Here is a 22,530-nt window from a genome sequence, read left to right as displayed (position 1 = left end):
CCTTCGTGTCTTTATGTCGTGATGCGTTCTCTTGCGCAGAGCGTGATCATGGTGGTTTTTGCCGAGGACAAAAGCAGGGAAGACCAGTTAAGGCACTGGAGATACTGGCACTCGCGGCAGCACACGGCTAAACAGAGGTGCATTGACATCGGTAAGTAGCTCCGGAGCCCGCCTGTATTCCCAGGGGTGCAAGCATCCGGTTTTCTAAACCCAGTTATTTTTGGCAGTGATCAGCTTCCTGCCGAGCGCATTTGAATTTTTATGCCAGCTACTGATCTGTTCCAGACATTGTCCTTGGCCTCCTGGAATCGGTGCTCTTAACATTACTTCCTTCATGAGGACACATGCCCCATGTGCTGGCTTACCATGTGACACGGGGCCCAGGAGCTGTAGAGCCAGCTCGTGTAAGAGTGTCCTGCTTTTCAGTCTGCACAGCTTTTGAGGGGTAATGTCTTCTTTAAGAGATTCTAATTATTTGCAGATGATAATAAGGTGGAGGAAAAAAAGTCACTGAGTTAAAGAAAATACTGCTGATGTGCAGCAACACACACAGTCTTCCCTAGTTACATGCTGAACTGCGTCGGAAGTCTCTTCTGTCTGCAATAGACCCAGAGATTCATCACCTGGAGTGTAGCAGCAGACCTGTGCAAATCCGTATTTAGTCAGGAAGCTTTGTGAAAACCCCTGTTCTTGCCATGTATATACTTTTCATGTAAAACCATTGTCTGTATCGCAAGATGGCTCTTAATCTTTGTGTTACTTCTTTTCTTTGCCGGTGGTAATATTCACGTTCTCTTTCAGAAGAACGAAAAGAACTGAGTTCCCGTCTTGATTCTCTGGACTAGTTTTGTGGCCTTGGGACAGTTATTTAAACTTTTTAGACCTAAGTGTCCTAATTTTGACAAAATGGCATAAATTTAAATATGTCTGAGCTCGCCTCCATTACAAAAATTCTGTGATTCTTTTTCTTCCTTTTCTGAACTTCTTTCGACCCAACAAATGTTAATTTAAAGTATCCAGCAGTGATAATATTAAAAGCTGAATCTTAACGTTGAACTGCTGTAGTCTCATGTTGGAAACTAGAAACCACGACTTTCTTTTTCTTTGTCATCCCTCATACAGCTGACTACAAAGAAAGCTTCAACACCATCAGTAACATTGAGGAGATTGCTTATAATGCCATTTCTTTCACTTGGGACATTAATGATGAAGCAAAGGTAGGTAACGAAGTCCAGGGACTCCTGTGTTAACCAGCTCTTTGAGGAGGAGTGGGAGGAACTTAGTGATTTGACAACCGATTTTTTTTTTTTTTTTTTTTTACAGTTTTACTTGTTTTCACTCCTTTGCTAAGGAGGAAGGCAGGTCACAGCCATGGTCATGAGGGGCTTGGAGCAGGACAGGACTCCGGGAGAAGGAACAGGGCCCCTGTTCCTGAGGAGGGCCCCTCCTCAGCCTGTCCCTGTGTCCTGTTCCTCAGCCAGCTGGTTCTCACCTTCTGTCTTTTCATTGGTTCACATTTTCTGGACATATGGCACTTTCCCAGATGTTACAGAACCAGAACCCTCTGCCCTGTCTGTTCTCTCCTCCTGGAGCAGGGCCGGCAGCCACTGTCTGGCCTCGACTCTGACTCCTCACTCTGGGCTCCATTTCCTCCTTTGCAGAGTGGAATCACTTCCTGTCTCTTCCCTCCTCCAGGTGTGTAGTAAGGGTGATTGGAACAGGGCCTGTGAAGCTGGTGGCGTATCTTCAGAAAGGCCCTCGAGTACAGGTTGTCATTAGTGCTCTGTCTTGGGTCGCTACCCTGGGAATACAGCTTGCTTACGGTTCTTCTCTCTTGGCCTTCGACAAGTGAAGAGTTGCCTCCAATTCACATGGTCATTTGGATAATTGTATTCGCAAGTTTTAGTACCTTTTAAGAAAAATTAAATTTTTCAGTCATTGCTGCCCTTCCTACAGCCTTCTTCCCTTTTAGGGGAACCCATCTCTTCATTAAAGTATTAGCATTCTGGAATTTTTTTTTTCTTTGCCTTAGTTTAAAAGTTGGAGCTCAGGCACCACAGTAGAAACACATTAATTTCGGGCAGTTGCTCAAGTCAGACTGATCTTTACTGTTGGTTGCAGTCGTAGGAATACTTTTGTATATCAAGGACCAGGTACAAAGTTACCATCACATTCCTGTCCTTTCTCAACGTTTCTTCTATTTTCTCTTTTATTTATTCAACAAGAATTTTAGCAATTACGGAATAAGACACTGAGTTAGGTGCTAAGTATTGTAGAATTTAATTTTTTCCCACCTAGACTTGCTTTTAAAAATCATATGACTGGATTCTTTAGACCCATGTTAACTTTGTATTATAATTACTTTCCTTTCTTACTGTGGTCGTGGTGTCTAAGGCAAAAGTGTGTCTTAAGAGTGCAGGATATAGTAAGTGGGGTCTGCCAGTCTGTTAGGAAGCTTAAGTTGCTGTAATTGCCTTAAAGTTTTCCTACTGACCACTTCCATCCTATGCAAACGTCTTCAGGCTGCTTAGTCCAGAGTTTGGTGCTTGATTGAAGAGTGAATTCACTACAGAGAAGCTAGTAGAAGGAAAAGGAAACATTTCGTTTTATATAATTGTTTGTTACAGTTGTTCTGAAATTAAATATCATAATAGAACTCAACGTGCAGGCAGCCTATAAGAAGAGTTGGCCGTGTGCCCCCTGGGTGCTTCTGTTCTTAAATCAAGCTAGGGAAATTTGTCCTACTTGCCATTAGGGGCTGATGGAGAAATTGTGGAGGAGCTGATCAAGCGCATCTAAGTCCTGAGTTCATTTTTCTGACTTACCTGTGACCTTAGATTAGTCCCTTGATTCACTGGCTCAGTTTTCCCCCTCTTTCCACCTAGGAGAATAAGAAGGCCACAGTGGTCAAGTCTCTTCTTTGCTGGGGTGTAGTCAGGACTGATAAGCACTTGTCAGGGTACATGGAGATCTTGGCGGAAAGGCCCTGCGTGTGGGCAGGGTGCTTTGTTTGTTTGATGTGTCACTCTTCAGGGTGGGAGTAATGAAAGTCCAGATGACGGGTAGGGATAATGGCTGGTTTTACTCTGAAGGCCTTCAGCTTCTTTGTATTAAAGAGAAATATTGTCGGAGGCATGCCTGAAGTAGCCTTAATAGCATTGTTAATTGATGTAGGTTAATTCCGTTTCATTCTCCTTTCCAGACCCCCAGCACTGACTTGATTTTTTAAGCCTTTGCCAGCCCCAAGGTGGGGCTCGTGTCATTTCTTAATGAGGCTGCTGCCTTTTGAAGCTGATATCAGGCATCAGCTTCAAGCGTGTGTTGAAATTAAGTCTGTAGATATTTTGCTTTCCCTGGCCAAGTTGATGTTTTCTGTTTTCACACTGAAAGTAATTGATGCCCCAGGGCAACAGAGGGAATAGATATACATGCAGAATCCTGTGTAGATTTTTTTTTACTTCTTTTTTTGAAAGCAACCCACTTTCTCGTTCTAATTTAGGACACATTTGCTGATTCTTAATTCCAGTTCATTCTCCCCCACAAACATAGGGTTTCTTGGAGACATGTGGCATTCCCTTCTCCCCCCACCTTTTAAAGATATCTAATACACCCTTTGGGCCGGCCAAGCCAGGAGGAGTAAAACCAGAATTCCAGCCCAGGGTCAACATGAGAATCTTCTCCGTAGCTTCTGCTGCTCTTTGGAGGTGATTGTTTTTAGGACGTGTCAGGTTGAATCTTGAACACCTTGGCTTAGGTTCTAGTTTGGGAAAAGCACTGTCCAAGCTAGACTCACCTTATCCTGTCCCTGTACACACTCCATTACCAGCATAATCATATACTTGCTGTTACCATGGAAACTTGAAGATGTTATGAAACTTGTTTTAAAAAAAAAGTTATTAGACTTCAAAGCAGCAGGGGAGAAGGAGGTTGCTTTGAAAAGCAGAAATATCTTAGAAGCAATCCCCCCCCCCCCGGCGGCCCTGATCTCTCTACTGTATAGACCTATTTCATTCGTTTTTCTGTACTCCACACAAAATTAGATTTGTTTGGGTGGTCGGGCATCTTTTTAAGAGTCAGGAATATCTACACAAATTGAAGTTTATCTGACATTCACATTTCATTGAGAAATAACTTAATCAGATTTCTTCCCTCCTGATTTATGGCTGAGATCAGCTGCTTGAGGTAATTTTGGCAGGGAGGAGAAGCGGTTCCCTTTGAAACATGAAAATACGGCACTCTGGTGAGATGCTGAAGTTTACAGTTTGTAAGATAGGAGGGCACTGGTCACTTGGGGAAGAGAGGATTAGGAAATTGTTGGGCATGGGGAGACATCAGGGAAGGTGGGGGGGAGATAAGCACAGACTTAGACTATACAAAGATTTCATCCAAAGCCAGCTGTGCACCTTGCCTCCGGTTGCAGGAATTCATAACTTTGCCCAGCAAATATCCAAGTGCCTGCTGTGTCCACGGTACTGTGCTTCGTCCCCGCAGAAACGCTGGTGTTGTAGTTCAGATGTATTGTGTGTTAAATAGGCGTTTGTGGCCTGAGATCCTAAATATAACATCATGTTTCTAAGGAAAAGAAACTTTACAAATGAACTTTGGAGACACAAATAATTTATAAGTTGGGGTTATCTGTTCTGTACCAGTTTCAGTATTTCCACAACCAAGTGAGTAACTCTAGGTAGGCTGCACATCGTGGACCAGGGTATAATTTTTTGCTTGGATTGTAAATCTAAGGGTTTACAAGAGCTTTGAGATTTGGATAGTGATATGAAGCCTGAAGATCTAAAATAAACAGAGGAAGAAGAAGTTAGGGAGAGAGAATGAACTTCTTTGAATGCCGGTTTTATGCCAGGCACTGTGCTGAGGTGCCTCCTCTGTGCTCGCACTTAGCGGGTCAGTGCTGCCTGCTCAGTACCCGTGAGAAAGTACTTAGTCCTCCAGGTGGGAAAATGTTGGCTGCTTGGTCATCCAAATGAGATCACCTGAGGAGGTAAGAATTTACACCTTGTAATGGACAGAAGGTATTCCTGACGGGGGGGAATATTAAAAAGTGTCAGCATCCTTATTAATAGAGCAGCATTATGGATTCAGTAATATAAATTCCCGTGGTAAGTAGAGCATTTCTGCTATAAGGAAACATTTTTTGTTGATCGTTGGATGAATGATGTTTACCCACAAAGGAGAGGAAATTATAAACCAAAAAAAACCTCTGTATAGAATCAAGGGAACATAGAGCCAGCCAGCTCTGAGGGAGCCCTGGCCTCCAGGGGGGCACTCAGAGGAAGGGAGATCTCTCGATGGTATAGGACATGGTTATACTTAACTAGACAATATGGGAAATGGGAAAACAGGTGCAGTTGAAAGCAGAGCTCAAGATTGCTTTGATCATCTGTATGTGGCTATCATCTCCATGAGTATGAAGCAGACCTTTTAAAGATGTAATGAAACCCCAGGGATACAAAATATCTAACATGTTTTTCCCAGAGGTGACTTCTAATCCTTACTAGAAGGTGGATTGGGGTGCAGCGACCATTCATACCTTTCGTTTTTTAAATAGCAGCAGAAAAGAGCTTGTTGCCTCAGACACGCACTAAAGCTCCGCCTGGCGTGAGCAGAGTCAGACTAGGGCTAGGTGTGGAGTCTCTGAGTTTCTTTATACTGGGTTTTGCACCCGTGGCTTAAAGCGACCTGAAGACTCGGGAGTTGTCCCGCTGTGCCGTGCTGGAAGCCGGTGCTTCCTGATTTCTTCATGAGACCCACAGAAGGAGGCACTCCGGCTCAGGTGTGATGAGCGTTCTCGCGGGCCGAGGGAACTGCACCTTGTCCGTGGGGCAGGTTCGCATCCGGCGGGACAGATGAACAGCAGGCTGTTCATCTCTTCATGGTTCACTTGCCTCGCATGTTTCACCTCAGAGTGGTGCCTTGGCCTGCAGCGAAGGGATAGGACAAAATCAGAGCATCCCCTTCCCCATAGGGAGAAAACCCTCAGTGAGAGAACACTTGGCGCTTTTACTTTTAATTATGAATCTGTCAGCTCTAGGGAGGAACTCCAAGGCATTCTGCAGGATTGTCCTTTGGAAACAAATGTTTTCTGTCATGGAGAGGCTCGTGTTACAAAAGAGAGAGGATTAAAGTAGAATGCAGAGCCTGTCTGGAGTACCCAGAGGCTTGAGCACGGGGCCTGGTATCTTTCCCTTTGGCCTCCTGTCTCAGCAAAAGTGTATGGGGTTCCTGCCGAGGGATTATTGAGGCTCCCAGAGTTCATTCTGTCCGAGGGGTGGAACCATGCTGGTAACTTGAACTTAAGGCTTTTTGTGTGTGCCGTGGGATGCAGGTTTATGAGTTTAATAACAGTTTGTTGTTTTGTCTAAGCATAATATTTGGAATTCATCGTGAGAGTAATTTTTAATTTCTTTGGACTGAGCGTATTGCTCGCATTTATAGGGATTCCATTCTGGTGAAGCATCCATCAAGTGCTCCAGTAAAATAAGGTGTTGCCAGTTTGGTTGCATTAAGCAGGGACAGGTTTGGTTTGTTTCTCAACTTTACATTTCCAGTATGAATGGGAGGAGGGAGAGGTGAGTCAAACGTCTTACTTGCAATTGCAATTAAATATAGGCAGGAGATTTAAAACAAAAGTGTATCCTCCCTGGCCTAACTAGAAAAGGAATCCAGGAAGCATTGTTACTTTTAAAACAAAGGTAAGGGACTTCCCTGGTGGCCCAGTAGCTAAGACTCTGAGCTCCCAATGCGGGGGGCCCGGGTTTGATCCCTCGGCAGGGAACTAGATCCCGCATGCGTGCCGCAACTAAGAGTCCGCATGTCGCAACTAAAAAGTCTTCATGCCACAACTAAGAAGTCCGCATGCTGCAACTAAGAAGTTCACATGCCACAACTAAAGAAGTCTGCATGCCGCAAGACCCAGAGCAGCCAAAATAAATAAACAAGCAAGCAAAGGTAAGAGACTTTCAGAGTCCAGACAGATGCAGGCTAGACTCTCCATGTGTCCTGTCCTTAGACCCTAGAGAAACTCAAGGTAGCCGAGGAGGCTTCTTAGCTGACGTTCTTTCTACTCCAGGGGTGTCCTTCCATGCAGTTGGCAAATACATACTTATTAAAGTAAAAAATAAAATTTTTGGTGCCAGAAAGATAGTCACATTCCTTTATGGGAAATGAATAGTCTCTAGAGTTGTGGTTTGGCCAGTATGGGAAGTGACAAGAAATTTTTCTTGATTGGAAATGTGTGGAGAATGCTTTTCATTGGCTGATACAGAATAAACTCTTTACTTGGCAATTGGAAAGCTGACTTTGAAGAACCTGTTCTGAGTCTGATTACGAGGGAGGTTTCTCTTTTAAACCGAGGGTTGTTGGGCTTTGGCTGCAAAGCGTTTCATGTGTTACCCTAGTGTCTCGGCAAGAGGTCCATCCTGAATCCGGCGGACCTTCAGAACCTGCAGGTAACAAAAGCACACATTTATCGCCGCACACACCTGAGGGTGAGGGCCAAGTCACGATGTTTCTGGTTGGACAAGGGGGACACGTGGCAGCTGAAGAAAGCCTCGGTTTAGTAGTGAAACTTGCATCTTGTGAAACGGATTTGAGGCACCGTGTCTGGTCAGCCACTAGAAAAGTGCTGTCACTTGAACTTGTTTTTCAGTCTTTTTTTTTGGTGGGGGAGAGGTCAGGTTTTTCCCCATCCTCCACCCCGCGCATGTCATGAAACAATGAGCTCCTCTCTAGAGCTTTTTCTTTTTGACACTTTGTCACATTAACCCTCCTGTTCCTGGGTCCTTCCTGGAAATTCCGTCTCCAGTGGTTTTCTAAATCTGTCATTTCAACCAGTTTTGCTACTTGTGAGCTAAACCAGAGGGCTTTGACTCTGCCTAGAGATTTTTAGTCGTAACTGAATTTACCTGGAATAGAGATTGCAGGGCAATGCAGGGTCTGGGAGCTCAGGGTTTTTTTTATATGGCAGACAGATCTTCTTCATCCGAGACTCCAAATCTGGTAGTAAATATAAGTGACCTCTATGTTAATTACTCAGGGACTTTTTCATTAGCTTTTTAAAGTTCACAGTATCTAATTAGAGATTTTGATTGGAAGTCAGCTTCCTGCCAAGTCTTCCCTTATGACCTGTCTGCTCCCCTGCCCTACTCTGTGCCTAGAGATGCTGCAATGTGGCCTGTGTTTGCCTTGTGTCACACCTGCATCCAGATCTTCGTATTTCAAACAAACGTTCTACTTATTTGGGACAACAGGTGCCCGATCACTGTATCTGGCAAGTGTCCTTAAGTTCACCAGGCCCTGCTTGTGGGATATGACAGAGGGAAGATGGGCCGCAGGTGCCTCCGGAATGTTTCTCCCTCTCTTCTCTCTTTGGGACTTTTCCCCCGGCTCTCTGCAATCTGTGCAGGAACTGAAGCTGCCGTGTGGGCGTCGTGGGAAGGCAACGCTGTGGCAACAGTAAGGGGTGATGACTGGATCCTTGTTTTGTCTTTGGGGCAACGCCCCGTGCCCTGTCCGTGTGAGAAGATTGCAGGTTAGTGCTTTGCTCTTCCCACACCCCTTTCCCCGGCGCCCCAGCCTTCCAGTTCTTTTCTCTTGATGGTCGTTTGATGGTCTGCGAAAGAACACAAATACTAGTTGCACGTTTGAAGGCTTTTCGATCGTGCTGATGTTATTCCGTAGTGGGATTTTTTACTCACCTCATGCCATGAGAATGGCGGGGGGGGAGTGTGACTTTCCTAGGATTAGCCGTTGAACCAGTGGTGGAACCAGATCCTGCTTCTGAGTTTCTGGCTCCGTCTCTGATACCTTCTGGGGCTTAATTAATTAATTAGACCTGCACATGGGGAGAAAGTAGGGGAGCGACAAGGCTCATACAGAACTAAGATAATCAGGCTTTGTTTGGTTTGGGGTTTTTTTTGGTTGCGGGGGAGGGAATGTTGATTAAGATTGTGTCTGCTGTAGAATGCTCAGTAAGTGTTCCTGTCTGATTAGACTTTAGAATTGGACCTTGATTTCTTCCTTTAAACTGTTTCCCACTCCATTGGTTTCAGCCGGCATAACTTTTCATATACGCGTACTGGGAAACTGGTGATTGTATTCTAATTAGTACTGTTGGAGTTGGTGAGAATAAACTATGTTATTGACCTCATATTGTAATTTCATTTATCAGGAGGTTTCTAAGAAAAGCTCCTGAGAAGTCTTTCAGAGTGATCGTTTTGACTGATATGGAAGAGAGTTAAATTAAAACTTGTCCTGGGGCTTCTGCTTTCAACTTAGTAGATCAGTTACGTCCCAGGAATGAGGTTAGGAATGTGATCTCTTTATTTGACTAAGTTGAATTTTAATACTAGGATGGGTTAGAGTGATAAAGACTCCCAGACTCCTACCGGACGGTGCCCGTGACGGCTGTCACTGTCTGACGGGGCCGAGCCATCTCTAAGTCCCTTGCTCATTAGGAAGTCACAGAGGGACTTGGCGTAGACTCGCCACGTGATCTGGGGTACAGGACCTTGACCTCGTGCCTCCTGAGCAAAAAGGGACCTCTGCTCACAGCCATTTGGGGGTCATTTCCCCCTACTTCACTGAACAGTTTTTCCGTTAGGTTCTTCTTCAAGCTTTGTGCTTCATTGTGGTTTCAAGAGCACAGATTTGGAGCAGGAGGCGTGGGTCCTGGTTTTGTCTTGGTCATCTGTGTCCCGTGTGTCTTTTACTGTCTGTATCTTCAGGGCCTGAACCTCAGCCATAGTTGGACACTGTCTGTCTTGAATTAAAAGGCGTTGAGTAGCCAGATTCTGAACCATGTGATGCTCGTGTTAAAGGTAAATGTTTCCAGGGAACACAGCAAGGATAAGTGCGCTCTTGGGACATAAAACATTTTTCGGTTAGCAGCTCTGTGAAGTGTCTTCCATGGTTAAATCAGCCCATTTTTCTTTGTTCTTCTCTTCCTTCTATTAGATCTTTTCTCTTTTCTTGCATGTATTTACCAAGCAGTTAGAACTCACTTGAACTATCTGAATGTGCGCCATAATAGCACACGGTGCACACGTGTAACTTTGACACAGGGTAATGAGGCACGCTCTCAGCTCTGGAGGCTGACACTTTTCCAAGAGTCTGTTGTATATAATCTGACTTAAAAGAGCAAAACACCGTTCTCCCTTGAAAATTTTTTTCAGTCATTATTGATCAATGTAACTCATTTCTAACATCCTTCCAGGAAATTCTATGCAGGGTACTTATCAATTGCTACCGTGTGGAAGGACTGGCTAGAAGTCATGCTGCAGAGAGTTGACTTTCTCAGCTGTACGTTCATTCATTCAGCAAATTATTCATTGTGCTTCTCTCTGCAGGCAGTAAGGGAGGGGGTAAAAGACGATGCAAGCAGAAAGCCTGTCCTCCAAAGAGGTGACACTCTCTGTGTGATGATACAGGTCATAAGTGAGGTTTTCAAATGCTCTTTAGATTTCCAGGGCAAAGGGATACTTTCAGCTAAGGGAGTCACAGGCTTCGTGGAGGAGATGGCACTGGGCACCATGCTTTGAGAGACTGTAGCTGCAGAATATTTTTGCAAAGGCTGCTTGATGGGACCTTTTTTCTTCCTTATTGTTCCCCCACAGAGTAGCTGTTGTGAATTTAAGTGGAAACGAGGCACCTGGAACAGCTTACTTAGTCTGCAGAGGTGCTGTGACATGTTGAGGCCCAGACATTGCAGTGCAGGAAGCAACATTGAGACTTGTCTGCTGCAACACTCTAATCTTGCCAGAAAGTTGTAGACGTTCCCACACCTGTCCATATGACACAAAGCTACAGTGAAGGGATAACATGTTTAGTTATCAAGTACAGACTGTTAGGTACCTGTCGTTTCTGTAATGGAAAGATGGTCACTGTAGAGAATGTTTTAAAGTATAAAAGCGAATAGATGCAGTAGAAAATTATCTCATGGCTCTCTATGTGAATTTATCTCTGCCCTGGACCTTACCTGTCTGTCTCTATATATACATCAGTGAGCCTCTAAATTCCATAATCTTTTCCAAATTGAGGGGGTCTATAGAGTCAATCTAATTATTCATTCAACAAATATTTATTTAATGTCCAGTACGTATAAAGAGCTGCTTGGTATCCTAGGTTCTACCAAGATGACCTAGGTGTTCAGATCTGCTTGGAGGAAGGATGTGATCATAAATAACCTGTGAACTTGGGCAGCAAGTTACCTGACCTCTAACCTTCATCTGTGAAATGGGGTCAGAGTAGAACCAATTTCATGGGTTGTTTTGAGGGCCAAAGAGTCCGTATACTGCAAGAGTACAGTAAATGTAACTCAAAGATCATAGCAGCATGTAGTTTTATTTGGCTGGAGTTTAGGAGTTTGGGGTCATTCCTTAAGTGAACATGTATTTCTTATTGGCCAGGCACTGCAAGGATGCCTTGGGTATGTAAAGGTGAGTGGGACGTGGCCCAGTTCTCAGGAAATTCAGAATTTAGTGGAGAAGATTGCCACTCTGGTACTTACAGTGATAAAAGTAAACACAAAGGAATAGAACTTACCTTGGAATAGGAAGATCAGAGAAGGTTCCTCAAGGGTGACACTTGAGTGCGTCCTAAAGGATAGCAGGAGCTAGCTGAGCATTCCGAGCCCAGAATGAGCCTCTAAACTTGATGTGTGTGAGTGCAGAGCTCAAATCGGGGCTGGACATCCAAGGCAAGTGGGCGGAGGGGAGGCAGGGACCAGATCCTGAAGGCCCTGTGGTGCCCTAGTGGGGACCTTGGACGTCTCCCCGTAAATGATCTGTCTCAAACGCTTGGGGTCTGCGGACCAAGTATTTTGGGGTTGGAATTTCTTTGCGTTTTCAATTCAGTGATTAGACTTCTAAAATCACAAGTTATATTCTGGTGCCAATTGCTGCCAGGAGGCTTCAGTGCTAGTGTTTGTGCTTAGGGGTTGGGCTTGAGCTAGATAAAGGCCGGGTGAATAGGTAGGGTGATGTGTGATCAAACATTATGTAGCTGTTTGCATAGAGTCGTATTTCTCAGACTAGGATTGGATATGTTTTTAGGGGTTGAGGAACTTTTTTTTCTCTCTTTTAAAAAGGATACGTGTGTTATTCACATTTGAGAAGTACTGCTCTAGGTGGTGGAAAATATGGCTGGAAAGGTGGATTGCGTCACATACGGCATTTGACTGCTGAGGAATTTAGCCTATTGCACAGGCAGTGGTGAGCGATTGAAAATTGTTGAGTAAGAATAAATGATGAAGATTCTGTGGTGATGCTGGTGTTTGCCTAATGTCAGGGAAGCAGTCTCTCCTTCTTCATTTCTTTTCCTGATTTGTAGCCATTTTATTGTTTAAAGGGCCCTCTCCTAGAGGCCGGAAGAAAGAAGGGTTAATTTATGTAAATTTATATTAGCTCTTTTTTTTGTTGTTGAGTCTTTTCATTTGTTTTTTTGTGTGTGGGGGGAGGAGCACTGTGGTGTGTATTTAAAGTTTTGTGAGGATTTGAAGCTTGTTAAATTAAGATTTGGAGGTAATAGCTGGATTTTTATATACTTATGGTTTTTCTATCTCTCATTAGCAGCTTTTAATTCAGTACCATTTAGTAGTAATAGGCATTAGGAGAATACAAAAAAAAATATACTAAACACTGGAAGAAATTTTTTAAGTGGGTCACACATAATTCCTGCCATCAAGGGGCTTAGGGCACTTATAATCACAGTGTGACAGAGTGACCAAGTGTTCAGTAGAGGTGACAGGGGGGTGGGTACCAGGCCCTTGGCCTGAAGTAGAAGCTCACAGTAGGGCCACAGGGTGCTGGGGGCAGGGCTACTTATTACAATGTGATAGATAGTAAAACGGGGTTGTTCATTCTTTTGGGGTAGTTAGGGAATGCATCTCAGAGAAGTGTTCTGTCAGTTGTTACTAGGTCTTTATTTATAAGAGAGATGTCAGTAGAGAATGGAATAAAAGTTATTTGAAATTGAGGGGCAGAGAAAATAAAGATCCCCAAAGTGTGTGTAAAAATTCCTGTAAAGGAGGTGTGAAACTAGAATGGGAGTTTGGAGCTGGGTTTCGGAGGGCCTTAAGAATTTGGGTCCCTGCCTTCAGACTCTGGAGAAGCACTGCAGGTTGTTAATGACTTAGCTGTCCCGGTCACTGAGGTGACATTATGTGGCTGAACTCCTGTGACCTCTCACTCTTAAGAGCATTATGTTCTGTTACTCTATTGTACTGTAAAAATCAGAGCCCTTAAAATGAAAACTTTATCCCTTAAAAAAACTTAATTAAAAAGAAAACATTATCCAGACTGTCGTAAGAGTGGTTCATATAATGTTCTTAGTGAATCTCAAGGTTCACATTTTGAAATGTTTTATTCCACTCATTGAGAAAACCATATTATGGAAGTCAAAGGAAATGATTTTCACCATTTGAGAAGCAATGTTACAATAACGTGTAAAATTCCACCTAAATCTCTCAGTGGGAAAAAAAATTAAAACTATATTATTTGGCCGTCAGGTTCTTGTACAGGAATAATAATATAGAATGAGTATTACTGTTGTGGTAACTTTTTGAAAAGGAACAGCCTTTTCGTTTATGAAAATTATCCTAATGGGTTTAAGTTAGTCAGTTTCATCATTTAGCTTCTGACTCACCTGCTTATAATTTTTGTAACTTCTTCCTGATGAATTCCAAGTGCTTTGTTAATGCTTTCTTTCTGTGAATTAGGTGGGTGAAAAATTATTTCTAGAATATCTCCCCACAAATGAAACTCACTTGTCAAAGCTCATACATCTGACTACTCCCTTTAGACTAGAGAGTCCATGAGTTTTCTGGAATTGCGCCTTGGTTTGTGGTATTGATGACAAAGCCCTCAAAGAACAGGCAAGTTTGGGGTTTATAAAATTTGTTCTCAGTTGCTTTCACTCTACCAACCAGGAAATGAACTGCTGATTGTGACCTGTGTCTTGAGCAGATTAGTTCCCTGTGTCTTTCTTCTCCTTTTCTTTCCATTTGAGGAGTAACAGTGGACACGGCAGCTGGCTGGTGAACAGTACTGTGCAGCTGCCATAATGCTTCCTGGAAAAATCATCATAAATTAGTTCAAGGTCTGATTTCTTGTTGGTCCTGTGCTTCTCAACGTTTGGAATGAAAAAATCTATACAAGCTACTCCTTTGATAATGTAAATCTTTATTCTGTTGTTTTTTTTCTCATTTTCAAACTGAGGTTTGAAAACTAGATTAAATCTTTTGAAAAATTCTAAGTGCATGAAAACAAAATTAAATTTTTTGAGAAGTTCTAAATGCATGAATTCTTGGCCAGGAGTGAGGAACTGTCTTAGAAAAGTGGGCTGGACATTTGAAGAGGAATCTTGCTGAGCATCTTTCCACCTGCTTAGCAGGGTTTTTTGTGGTTAGTATTTTTTTCTCTCTAGTGATTTTATTTTTTTATTTTTATTTTATTTTTTTTTTGTGGTACGCGGACCTCTCACTGCTGTGGCCTCTCCCGTTGCGGAGCACAGGCTCCGGACGCGCGGGCCCAGCGGCCACGGCTCACGGGCCCAGCCGCTCCGCGGCACGTGGGATCCTCCCCGACCGGGGCACGAACCCGCGTCCCCTGCATCGGCAGGCGGATTCTCAACCACTGCGCCACCGGGGAAGCCCTCTCTAGTGATTTTAGATGGGAACATTAGTTGCTCATCTTTTGAGATTTATGTTCCAATTATTTGAATAAAATCAAGCTTTTCCTCCCAATCAGTGGCAAGGAAGTATGAAAACAGAGAAAAGGTCATTACTTGAGTTCTTAAAGATCTTTATTTACGTCATTCTAGAGAAGGAAGGTTGTGTATCTTTCAGCCTACTCTCAGACTTCAGAAATAAGGCGTTTTAAGTGTGTCTGTGTGTGTGTCTGTGTGCGTGCACACACACGTGTATTTTATAGAAGAGGAGTTGGATGTGTAATAATCCATCTTCCTTTTCACCTCTTTCCCACCTTCTGTAGGTGATATTGGAGTTTTTCTGTAATCTCATAGAAAATATTTCTCTGCACCATGAGTGTGGTCTGAACATTTGTTTTATCCAGACTTGGGTGACTTGGCCAGTTGTCCAAGGCCAAGTCAAGGCCAAGTCACCCAAGGTAGAACCCACCCCAGGTGTTACCGCGGTGAGGAACAGAGCACATCCACCATGTTGCTGCCCCAGGATCCAGAGCACAGCTCTGCCTCGTGCTCCTACACTTGCTCTCTCCCTGTTTTGGGCGCTGCTGATTAAAGATGGTCACCTTCCTAAAGATTCACAGACACTGACTGAGCTCCTGCAGCAGAACTCAGTGCAGTCCGTCCACGAGCGCGGGCTGCATTGATCGAGAGTGTGGGTGTGGGGGGGAAGGTCACGCTAATGGGAGGTCCGTAGCGGGTGTCTTCTCAGGAGGTCACCCGCGGGCAAAGGGGAAGTACTGAATTACAGAAAGGGGGGTAGTGCTTCCTCGCTGTTTTTGCCACATTGTGATGTCGATGTCGTAAGCTTCCATCACTATCCCAGCAGCGCAGAGAATGGTGTAGCTCGGGGGGTCAGCAAACTGCAGCTCTCAGGCCCTGGCCAGCCAGGGGCCTGTTTATGTGAATAAAGATTTTTCAAGATACCGCCACCCGCATCTGTTCACGTGTCATCCGTGGCGGCTTTCGCACCGTTAACTGCAGAGTTGGGTGGTCGCGTGTGGCCCGCAAAGGCGAAAACTCCATCAGGCCCTTTTGCAGAAAAAGGTAACCAGCTGCTGGTTTAGATAAATAGGTGAAAGCTGCTCTGGGTGTCTGCATTGTACTTCTTCTTGGTCGTGTTTGTTCACTACTCCCTCGGCATCTTCCTCCTCTTGCTCAAAACCTGTGTGCCTCGCGTGTGCTGTGTACCGGGCCCCGGGAACAGGAACAGCTGCTTGAGCGCTGTATGTGTCCTCCGTGGGCACGACGCCGCCGGCCAGTCTGCCACCCGAACGCACAGTTCATCCATACACGTCAACCCCCGTGAAAATCAAACGTCACATGAGGGATAAACATAAGAAGTAAAGTCTGACAGGTTTTTAATGGGTTTTTTTCTGGTCTCTGTCTTCTAAAGTAGGAGTTCTTGAGGATTTACACGACCTTATTGAATAGCAAAGTTGAGCAGATGCTTTCATCTTTCTCTTTCCTTTGATTAAGTGAATATTATTCTTATTTGATAGGGCTGTACCTCTGTAAAAAAAATTTTTTTAAATTAAAAACAACCTGATGGGATACATATAAATACATGTAAGCACATCGGAACTCTTTCAAGAAAGGAAACCATATATTGGGACTCGTTTTAATAACCTCAGAGTTTTGGAGCCAAAGGAGATCTTTTATCGCTCAAAGTGTGTAAGTACATAGAAGATTAATTACTTGACAGCAGTGGTTTTTATCCTGGCTGATCATGAGAATTACCCAGGGAGGACGTAAGACAGTTCTCGAGCCCGAAACCCACCCCAGGCGTGGGAGCAGGAACTGTAGACGTGGCCTCACCATCACCGTCTCCAGTACATGCTGACAGCCCGGGGATTCCAGGTGAGTCAGGGTGTGAAGCACTCCAGCTCCCAGGCAGGATTTTGCTCCGGCCACGTTTCGAGAACCACTGCTTTGTAAGATTCTTAATTTTATACAAGTAGCTAATATGGTAACTTTAAGTGGCAACTTCACATGGTACTCTTAAGAACATGACTTGTAAAACGTTGATTGATCAACGTATTTCACAAAATTATTGTCACTAGAAATAGAGTAGGGATATAGGATTCATCATCTTTCAGTGTAAATATGCTGGGACTGCAGTTAAAAGTCATCTAGAGATCGTTGTCTAATCCAACCCTGTGTTTGACAGTGGGGGACCCTTGCCCACGTCACAGCACAGTTAGTGACAGAGCTGGGACCAAAACTTAGGCGTTTTGACTTTCAGACCAAAGCCTTTCCTGTTGACCACATTACCTCTTGCTAGAACATATCTAAGGCATCTTGCACCCTTGCCAGCCTTTGGCTGAGGCTTAAGCATGGCATGCGTGTCCCCCTCGGGGCCAGCTGTCCCCGTGACTTCCGGCTTGTTCTTGTGCCGCCCCCATTTTTCTCCTGCTGGGCTTCAGCCCACTATCGCTGTACCTCGTGTCCCTGGCCTAGATACCGCACAACCCGTTCACTGTTTACTGGTATGTTGGTGTGTTTATCTAGAGAAGGTGGCTCCTTTTTAATGCTGAGTTAGGGACGCCGTACATTTTCTCTGACACATTTAGAACACCGCCAGGTTTAGAAAGAGTTGATATGAAAGTAGGAGAAGCATGTCCATAAGAAAGCAATTGTAAGTGATCATGAATAACAGTGAGAGTAATGTCTCTCTGAAGGCTCCATGTTTATACTGATCCTGGGATCTGGCTCCTGCTTATTTCTGCTTTGAATAGAAACTTGACACTGGGAAGCAAGGGCAGGTTAGGTTTTAGGTTGGATTACCGTGAAATCTTCTTGTAAAGGGAACGTCACTTTGGGTCAAAGACTTCCTGGAATTGTTGAGGGTAAAGTGTAACTTTCCCAGGCAGCTGTTTTTGAGTTAGGAATCGAACCGGGTGGCCTGGAATGATGGAGAAAATTTCAGATTTTCCATTTAGTTGTAAAATGAAAAATGTGGTGGTTTGGTTACTTTATGTGCTCAGTTGTTTGAGTGAACTATTGTCTTTCTGTCTGCCTTTCTGTTTGTCCTTCTTTCATCTATTCCATAGACTGTCTTTTTAACTTTGATTTATGGATTATATATGAAATGGTTTTTAAAAAACGTATAGGAAAAGAGATAAAGTCAAAGCACTAAGTTTCTGTAGTGGATTTGAAATTCATGTGTGCCAGTTTTGCCTACATATCTAGATTTATGTATTTAAAAAGTTAGAGCAATTTGCTTATTCGCTGAAAATTACTTAAAAGAAAAAATCGTAGGTAAGGTAAGGCAGTCCTAGATCAGGAACCATGTCAAGTGGAGAAATGGACCCAGCCTGCTGAGTATTTACGATCTAGTCAGGGACATAAAACGTACACATATAAAAATGGCAAACCATTCCAGGTAGTAAAGAAAAGCCAAGTGATTTGTCTATAGGATAAAAAGTTGGTTTGGGAAACAGAGGCAGCCAGGAGTGAAGGGGGAAAGTCTTTTATATGAATCCCAGCCCTTTGCTTTCTATCCTGGGGACAGTTTATAAAGTCTCTCCAGGCCTCACCTGTAAGCAGAGGATAACAGGCCCTCCGGGCTGTGCTGACGCCGCCAGGTCGCGTGGGTAAGGTGCACGCCCAGCACGACGGCTCGGTGCTGTCGGCTCCGTGTCACAGTGCGGGCTGAATGCAGACAGTCTGGGAGCAGGGCCTTGAGTTGGACCTTTAGATGGAGAACAGCAGAGAGGAGCTGTGGAGGGGAGCGGACTGCGACGGGAGGGGACGGCAGCAGGAAGAGGGACAGGGACAGAGGGGGGCAGGGCCACGCTGCCGGCGAGCGAGCCCTCGGCACGAGAGGGCGGAAGGGGCTGAGTGGAGGGACGAGTGAGAGGCGACTTCTCAGTCTGTTTATTTGGACAAGTTCTCAGTCTTTTTAGGATGTTTTGGGCTCTTCCTACTTAAAAACAGTATATAGACTAGAGCAAGAATAGGAACCCTGGTTCAGCATTTTGCATACCTTCTGGAGAGCGTTCTTTGTCCTGTGGCTATAATTTTTTCTCCTTACCCTCTGTTCCCACTGCGTGCTCTCTTATCTTACCTTCTTACAGGTTTCCCCCCCTCTGCTGACTGAAACGTCTCCCTCCCTCTCTGGGTCTGGCTTCAGCCAGCGGCACCCCGCACGACTGTGGCCGATCTGGTTAGGGCTACAGGGTGGTCACCTCACGCAGGTCTGGCAGGAATCCAGAGTAAGGGTCTAGGGTCTTTGAAATGCGCCAACCGGTTTTGAAAACTGTAATTCCAGCAATACCCACTATGTGGTGCTCATGCATCAGAAATAAATTCTAAAACTAAAGCATTGACGGGGAGCTCAAAAACCTGTGCCCGAGTGTGGAGAGGTTAAAATCCAGGATCACAAATACAGGGCGGGGTGGTGGTGGTGGCGGGGGAAGCGGAGCGTGTTCGTGTTCTGTACAAGGTTCACCTGGTCTCTCTAAGGAACAGTTTCCTAAATTCCAAAATATTGGGACATAGATGTTACAGGTCATCCTAGGAGGTGGTATAGACATAAAGACAGGCGGATCCCCAAAGAGTTTGTTGCAAGCTCTAAAATAGCTGCAAAGAGAATGTATACCATTTGGAACATTCAAAAATGACATCAGCAGGGCTTCTCTGGTGGCGCAGTGGTTGAGAGTCCGCCTGCCGATGCGGGGGACACGGGTTCGTGCCACGGTCCGGGAAGATCCCATGTGCCGCGGAGCGGCTGGGCCCGTGAGCCACGGCCGCTGAGCCTGCGCGTCCGGAGCCTGTGCTCCGCAACAGGAGGGGTCGCGACGGTGAGAGGCCCGCGTAGCACAAAAAAAAAAAAAAAAAAAAAATTGACATCCAGAAAGACAACCAGCCCCAGCCCCACCGTATGACACTAAATAAGTGTTCTGGGGGAGAATTGGCAGGGGGTCAAAGCCGCTGTCTGTTTTTTCCCTGTAAGGTCTGCATTCTTATGACCAAAGGTGGTTTTAAAATAAACCCTTTTTTACCTCTTTAAAAAATCTTTTAAACAAGAAGCTGGGCTCTCATTTAGAACCTACTTGGATAGGTTCAGTGACATTACTGTTTTTACAAGTTGTGCAAAGGTTGACCGTCAATGCCTGGTGCTTACAGAACCTTTTCTTCGCTTCGCAGGTTTTCATCTCCGTGAACTGCTTAAGCACAGATTTCTCTTCTCAGAAAGGGGTGAAGGGGTTGCCTCTGAACATTCAGATCGACACCTACAGCTATAACAACCGCAGCAACAAGCCTGTGCACCGGGCGCACTGCCAGATCAAAGTCTTCTGTGACAAGGTAAGGCCGCCGACTCGGCAGGGACACTTCGGATACAGCGTGCGAGGGGCACCCTTCCTCACGGGAAAAGACCAGGAGCTGTTTAAGTTCAATAAGAATGTAGTGCTGATAATATAAAAGAGCTTATTTTAAATAAGCAATTCATGTTTTAGCCATGCAAAATCACATTATGTAGAGGAGAAAAATAATCTCCTTTTGACTGAAAAGCTGGAAGCGTCGATGAGCACATTTTGTCAGGCGCGTCCGATAGGGTGGCACACGGGGGCTCGTGCCAGCTGCACCCAGTCCTAGGTGACCCCTCCGCTTACGGGACCCGCAGGCCCCGGCTGCGGTGTTGGAGCTCTTCCTGAGCTCTGGGTCTGAGGACTCTGCGCGTGTGTTATCACTGGCTCACCTCCCTCCAGGCTGTTTGGCAGGAGAAAATGAGATGCAGATTCTTCTCGACGGCAGCAGGTAGGCAGGAAGAGAGCGCATAGGCCCAAGTGATGTCAGTGTCATTTCTTTTCTCCGGTATGACGCCTTTCTTGCCGGAGAAGAGACGTGCACTTTTGCCAGGTGCAGAGCGAGGGGCTGAGCTGGATTAAACCCAGAGAGAAGCTACAGGCCCACGCTGGTTTGGGGTTTGGAGACAGTGGTAGCCTCAAGAACGGGGCGGAGCCGTCCGCTGAACTAAGACCGAAGAAGACTCTGACTTTTCCCACTCAGAAATATCGGACTGTACTGTTTTTGCCAGTCTCCTCTTTTCATCCCGTTAAAACCTCTCTGTTACTAAGATTTTTAGAAGGTACTAGGAAGCTGGCAGTGTGTTTGCCATCAGGGGTCTGGTGTCCTGGCCTGTGTTCTGGGTGCACAGAGCAAGCACGCGGCCCTACGTGGATGAGCCTGAGGCCCTCTAGGCCCAGAGGACGCCCTCCAACACCCAGGCTCAGCAGTGTTTACCGAGTGCCGGCCACGTGCCTGATCATGTGCTAGGTGTATCGGTTCTCTGCTGCTGTTAACAAATTACCACAAGCTTCGTGGCTCAAAATTACACACGTCCATCATCTTACAGTTCTGTAGGTCAGAAGTCTGACCCAAGCCTTACTGGGCTAAAATCAAGGTGTTGGAAGACTGATTCCTTTCTGGAGTCTCTGGGGGAGAACCTGTCTCCTTGCTTTTCTGCTTGCCAGAGGCCTCCCGCATTCCTTGGCTCGTGGCCCCTTCCATGTTCACAGCCATCCTCACACGTGCTCCTCCGGCTCTCCTGCTGTCGTGGACCCTTGTGATTACACTGGGCTCACGCAGGCGCCGCAGGATGCTCTTCCTGTCTTAAAGTCAGCTGGGGAGCAGCCTCCTTCTCCTTTGCTGTGTAAGCTGACAGTCAACGGGTTCTAGGGTTCGTACGTGGACAGCTTTGAGGGGCGTTGGTCTACCCACCGCAGTGCCTTAACATGTGCTGCATTTTACAAATGACAAGTCACATCTGCTGTAGAGCAGGGATTTCTGACCCTAAGTCGCATCTCTTTCTTTCATACCACTTTCTTCTTTTTAGCCAAAAGACAAACTATTGCGATGTCCATGTTCTTTTTAAAAAAATCTAGGGAGAAATTAAAGTTTTATCCGTTTAAAATTTTTTCTGACATCTGCTGTTTCTTTTATTTATTTGTTTGTTTATTTATTGATTTTTGGCTGCGTTGGGTCTTTGTTGCTGCGCACTGGCTTTCTCTAGTTGCAGCAAGTGGGGGCTACCCTACTTCGCGGTGCACGGGCTTCTCATTGTGGTGGCTTCTCTTGTTGCGGAGCACGGGCTCTAGGCACATGGGCTTCAGTAGTTGCAGCACGCGGGCTCAGTAGTTGTGGCTCGTGGGCTCTGGAGCATAGGCTCAGTAGCTGTGGCACACGGGCTTAGTTGCTCCGCGGCATGTGGGATCTTCCCGGGCCAGGGCTTGCACCTGTGTCCCCTGCACCGGCAGGCAGATCTTAACCACTGCGCCACCAGGGAAGCCATCCGCTGGCTTTTGAACACGTGGACTGAGGCTCTGGTAACCGTGTTCATGTCTGATTTCTGTGTCAGTTCTGGGTTGTTTCAGTGGTTTGATCAGCCTCCTCACTCTTGGTCTCCTGCCTCCCTGCATGCCTGGCATCTCACTGGATGCCAGACGTGTGAGTTTTACCTTGTTGGGTGCTGGATGTTTCTGTCATCCTGTGAATCTTCTTGAGCCTTGTCCTGCGGTCTAGTGAAGTTCCTTGGAAACAGGCTGATCTCCCCAGGTCTCCCGCTTCCCGTCTGCTGGGCGGGTCTGGAGCAGTGCTCAGTGTCAGGCCGTTCTTCCCCACGGCTGAGGCGAGCTCTTCCTGACTCTTCTACCCAGTGCCCGTGAATTATCCGTTTTTCCGGTCTGATCACTGGGAGCAGGCGCTGCTTTGGGCCCTGGCCTCTAGTCTTTTCAGATGTTTTCTGCTTCCCGACTGCGGGTGGCTTCCTCACACCGTGTGCTCGCGGTGCTCTGCTGAGTGTGTGGGGCC

General features: G+C 45.6%; 1 protein-coding gene across 4 annotated transcripts in view; it reads left to right on the top strand.

Moving 5' to 3' along the window:
- The window catches only part of GRHL1 (grainyhead like transcription factor 1), a 46,684-nt gene that overhangs the window by 11,448 nt on the left and 12,706 nt on the right, over nt 1-22,530 (top strand). For all 4 annotated transcript variants that reach the window (XM_067008158.1, XM_059078379.2, XM_067008157.1 and 1 more), the window contains 3 exons: nt 40-151; nt 1,123-1,217; nt 19,867-20,025. In XM_067008158.1, the coding sequence (XP_066864259.1) occupies nt 40-151; nt 1,123-1,217; nt 19,867-20,025 (366 nt within the window). The remainder of the gene's footprint in view (nt 1-39; nt 152-1,122; nt 1,218-19,866; nt 20,026-22,530) is intronic.

This window comes from Kogia breviceps, chromosome 11 (genome assembly GCF_026419965.1).
Source record: "Kogia breviceps isolate mKogBre1 chromosome 11, mKogBre1 haplotype 1, whole genome shotgun sequence".
Classification (NCBI taxonomy): Eukaryota; Metazoa; Chordata; class Mammalia; order Artiodactyla; family Physeteridae; genus Kogia; species Kogia breviceps.
The sequence above is the reverse complement of the archived record's forward strand: the minus strand, read 5'-3'. Positions and strand labels throughout refer to the sequence as shown.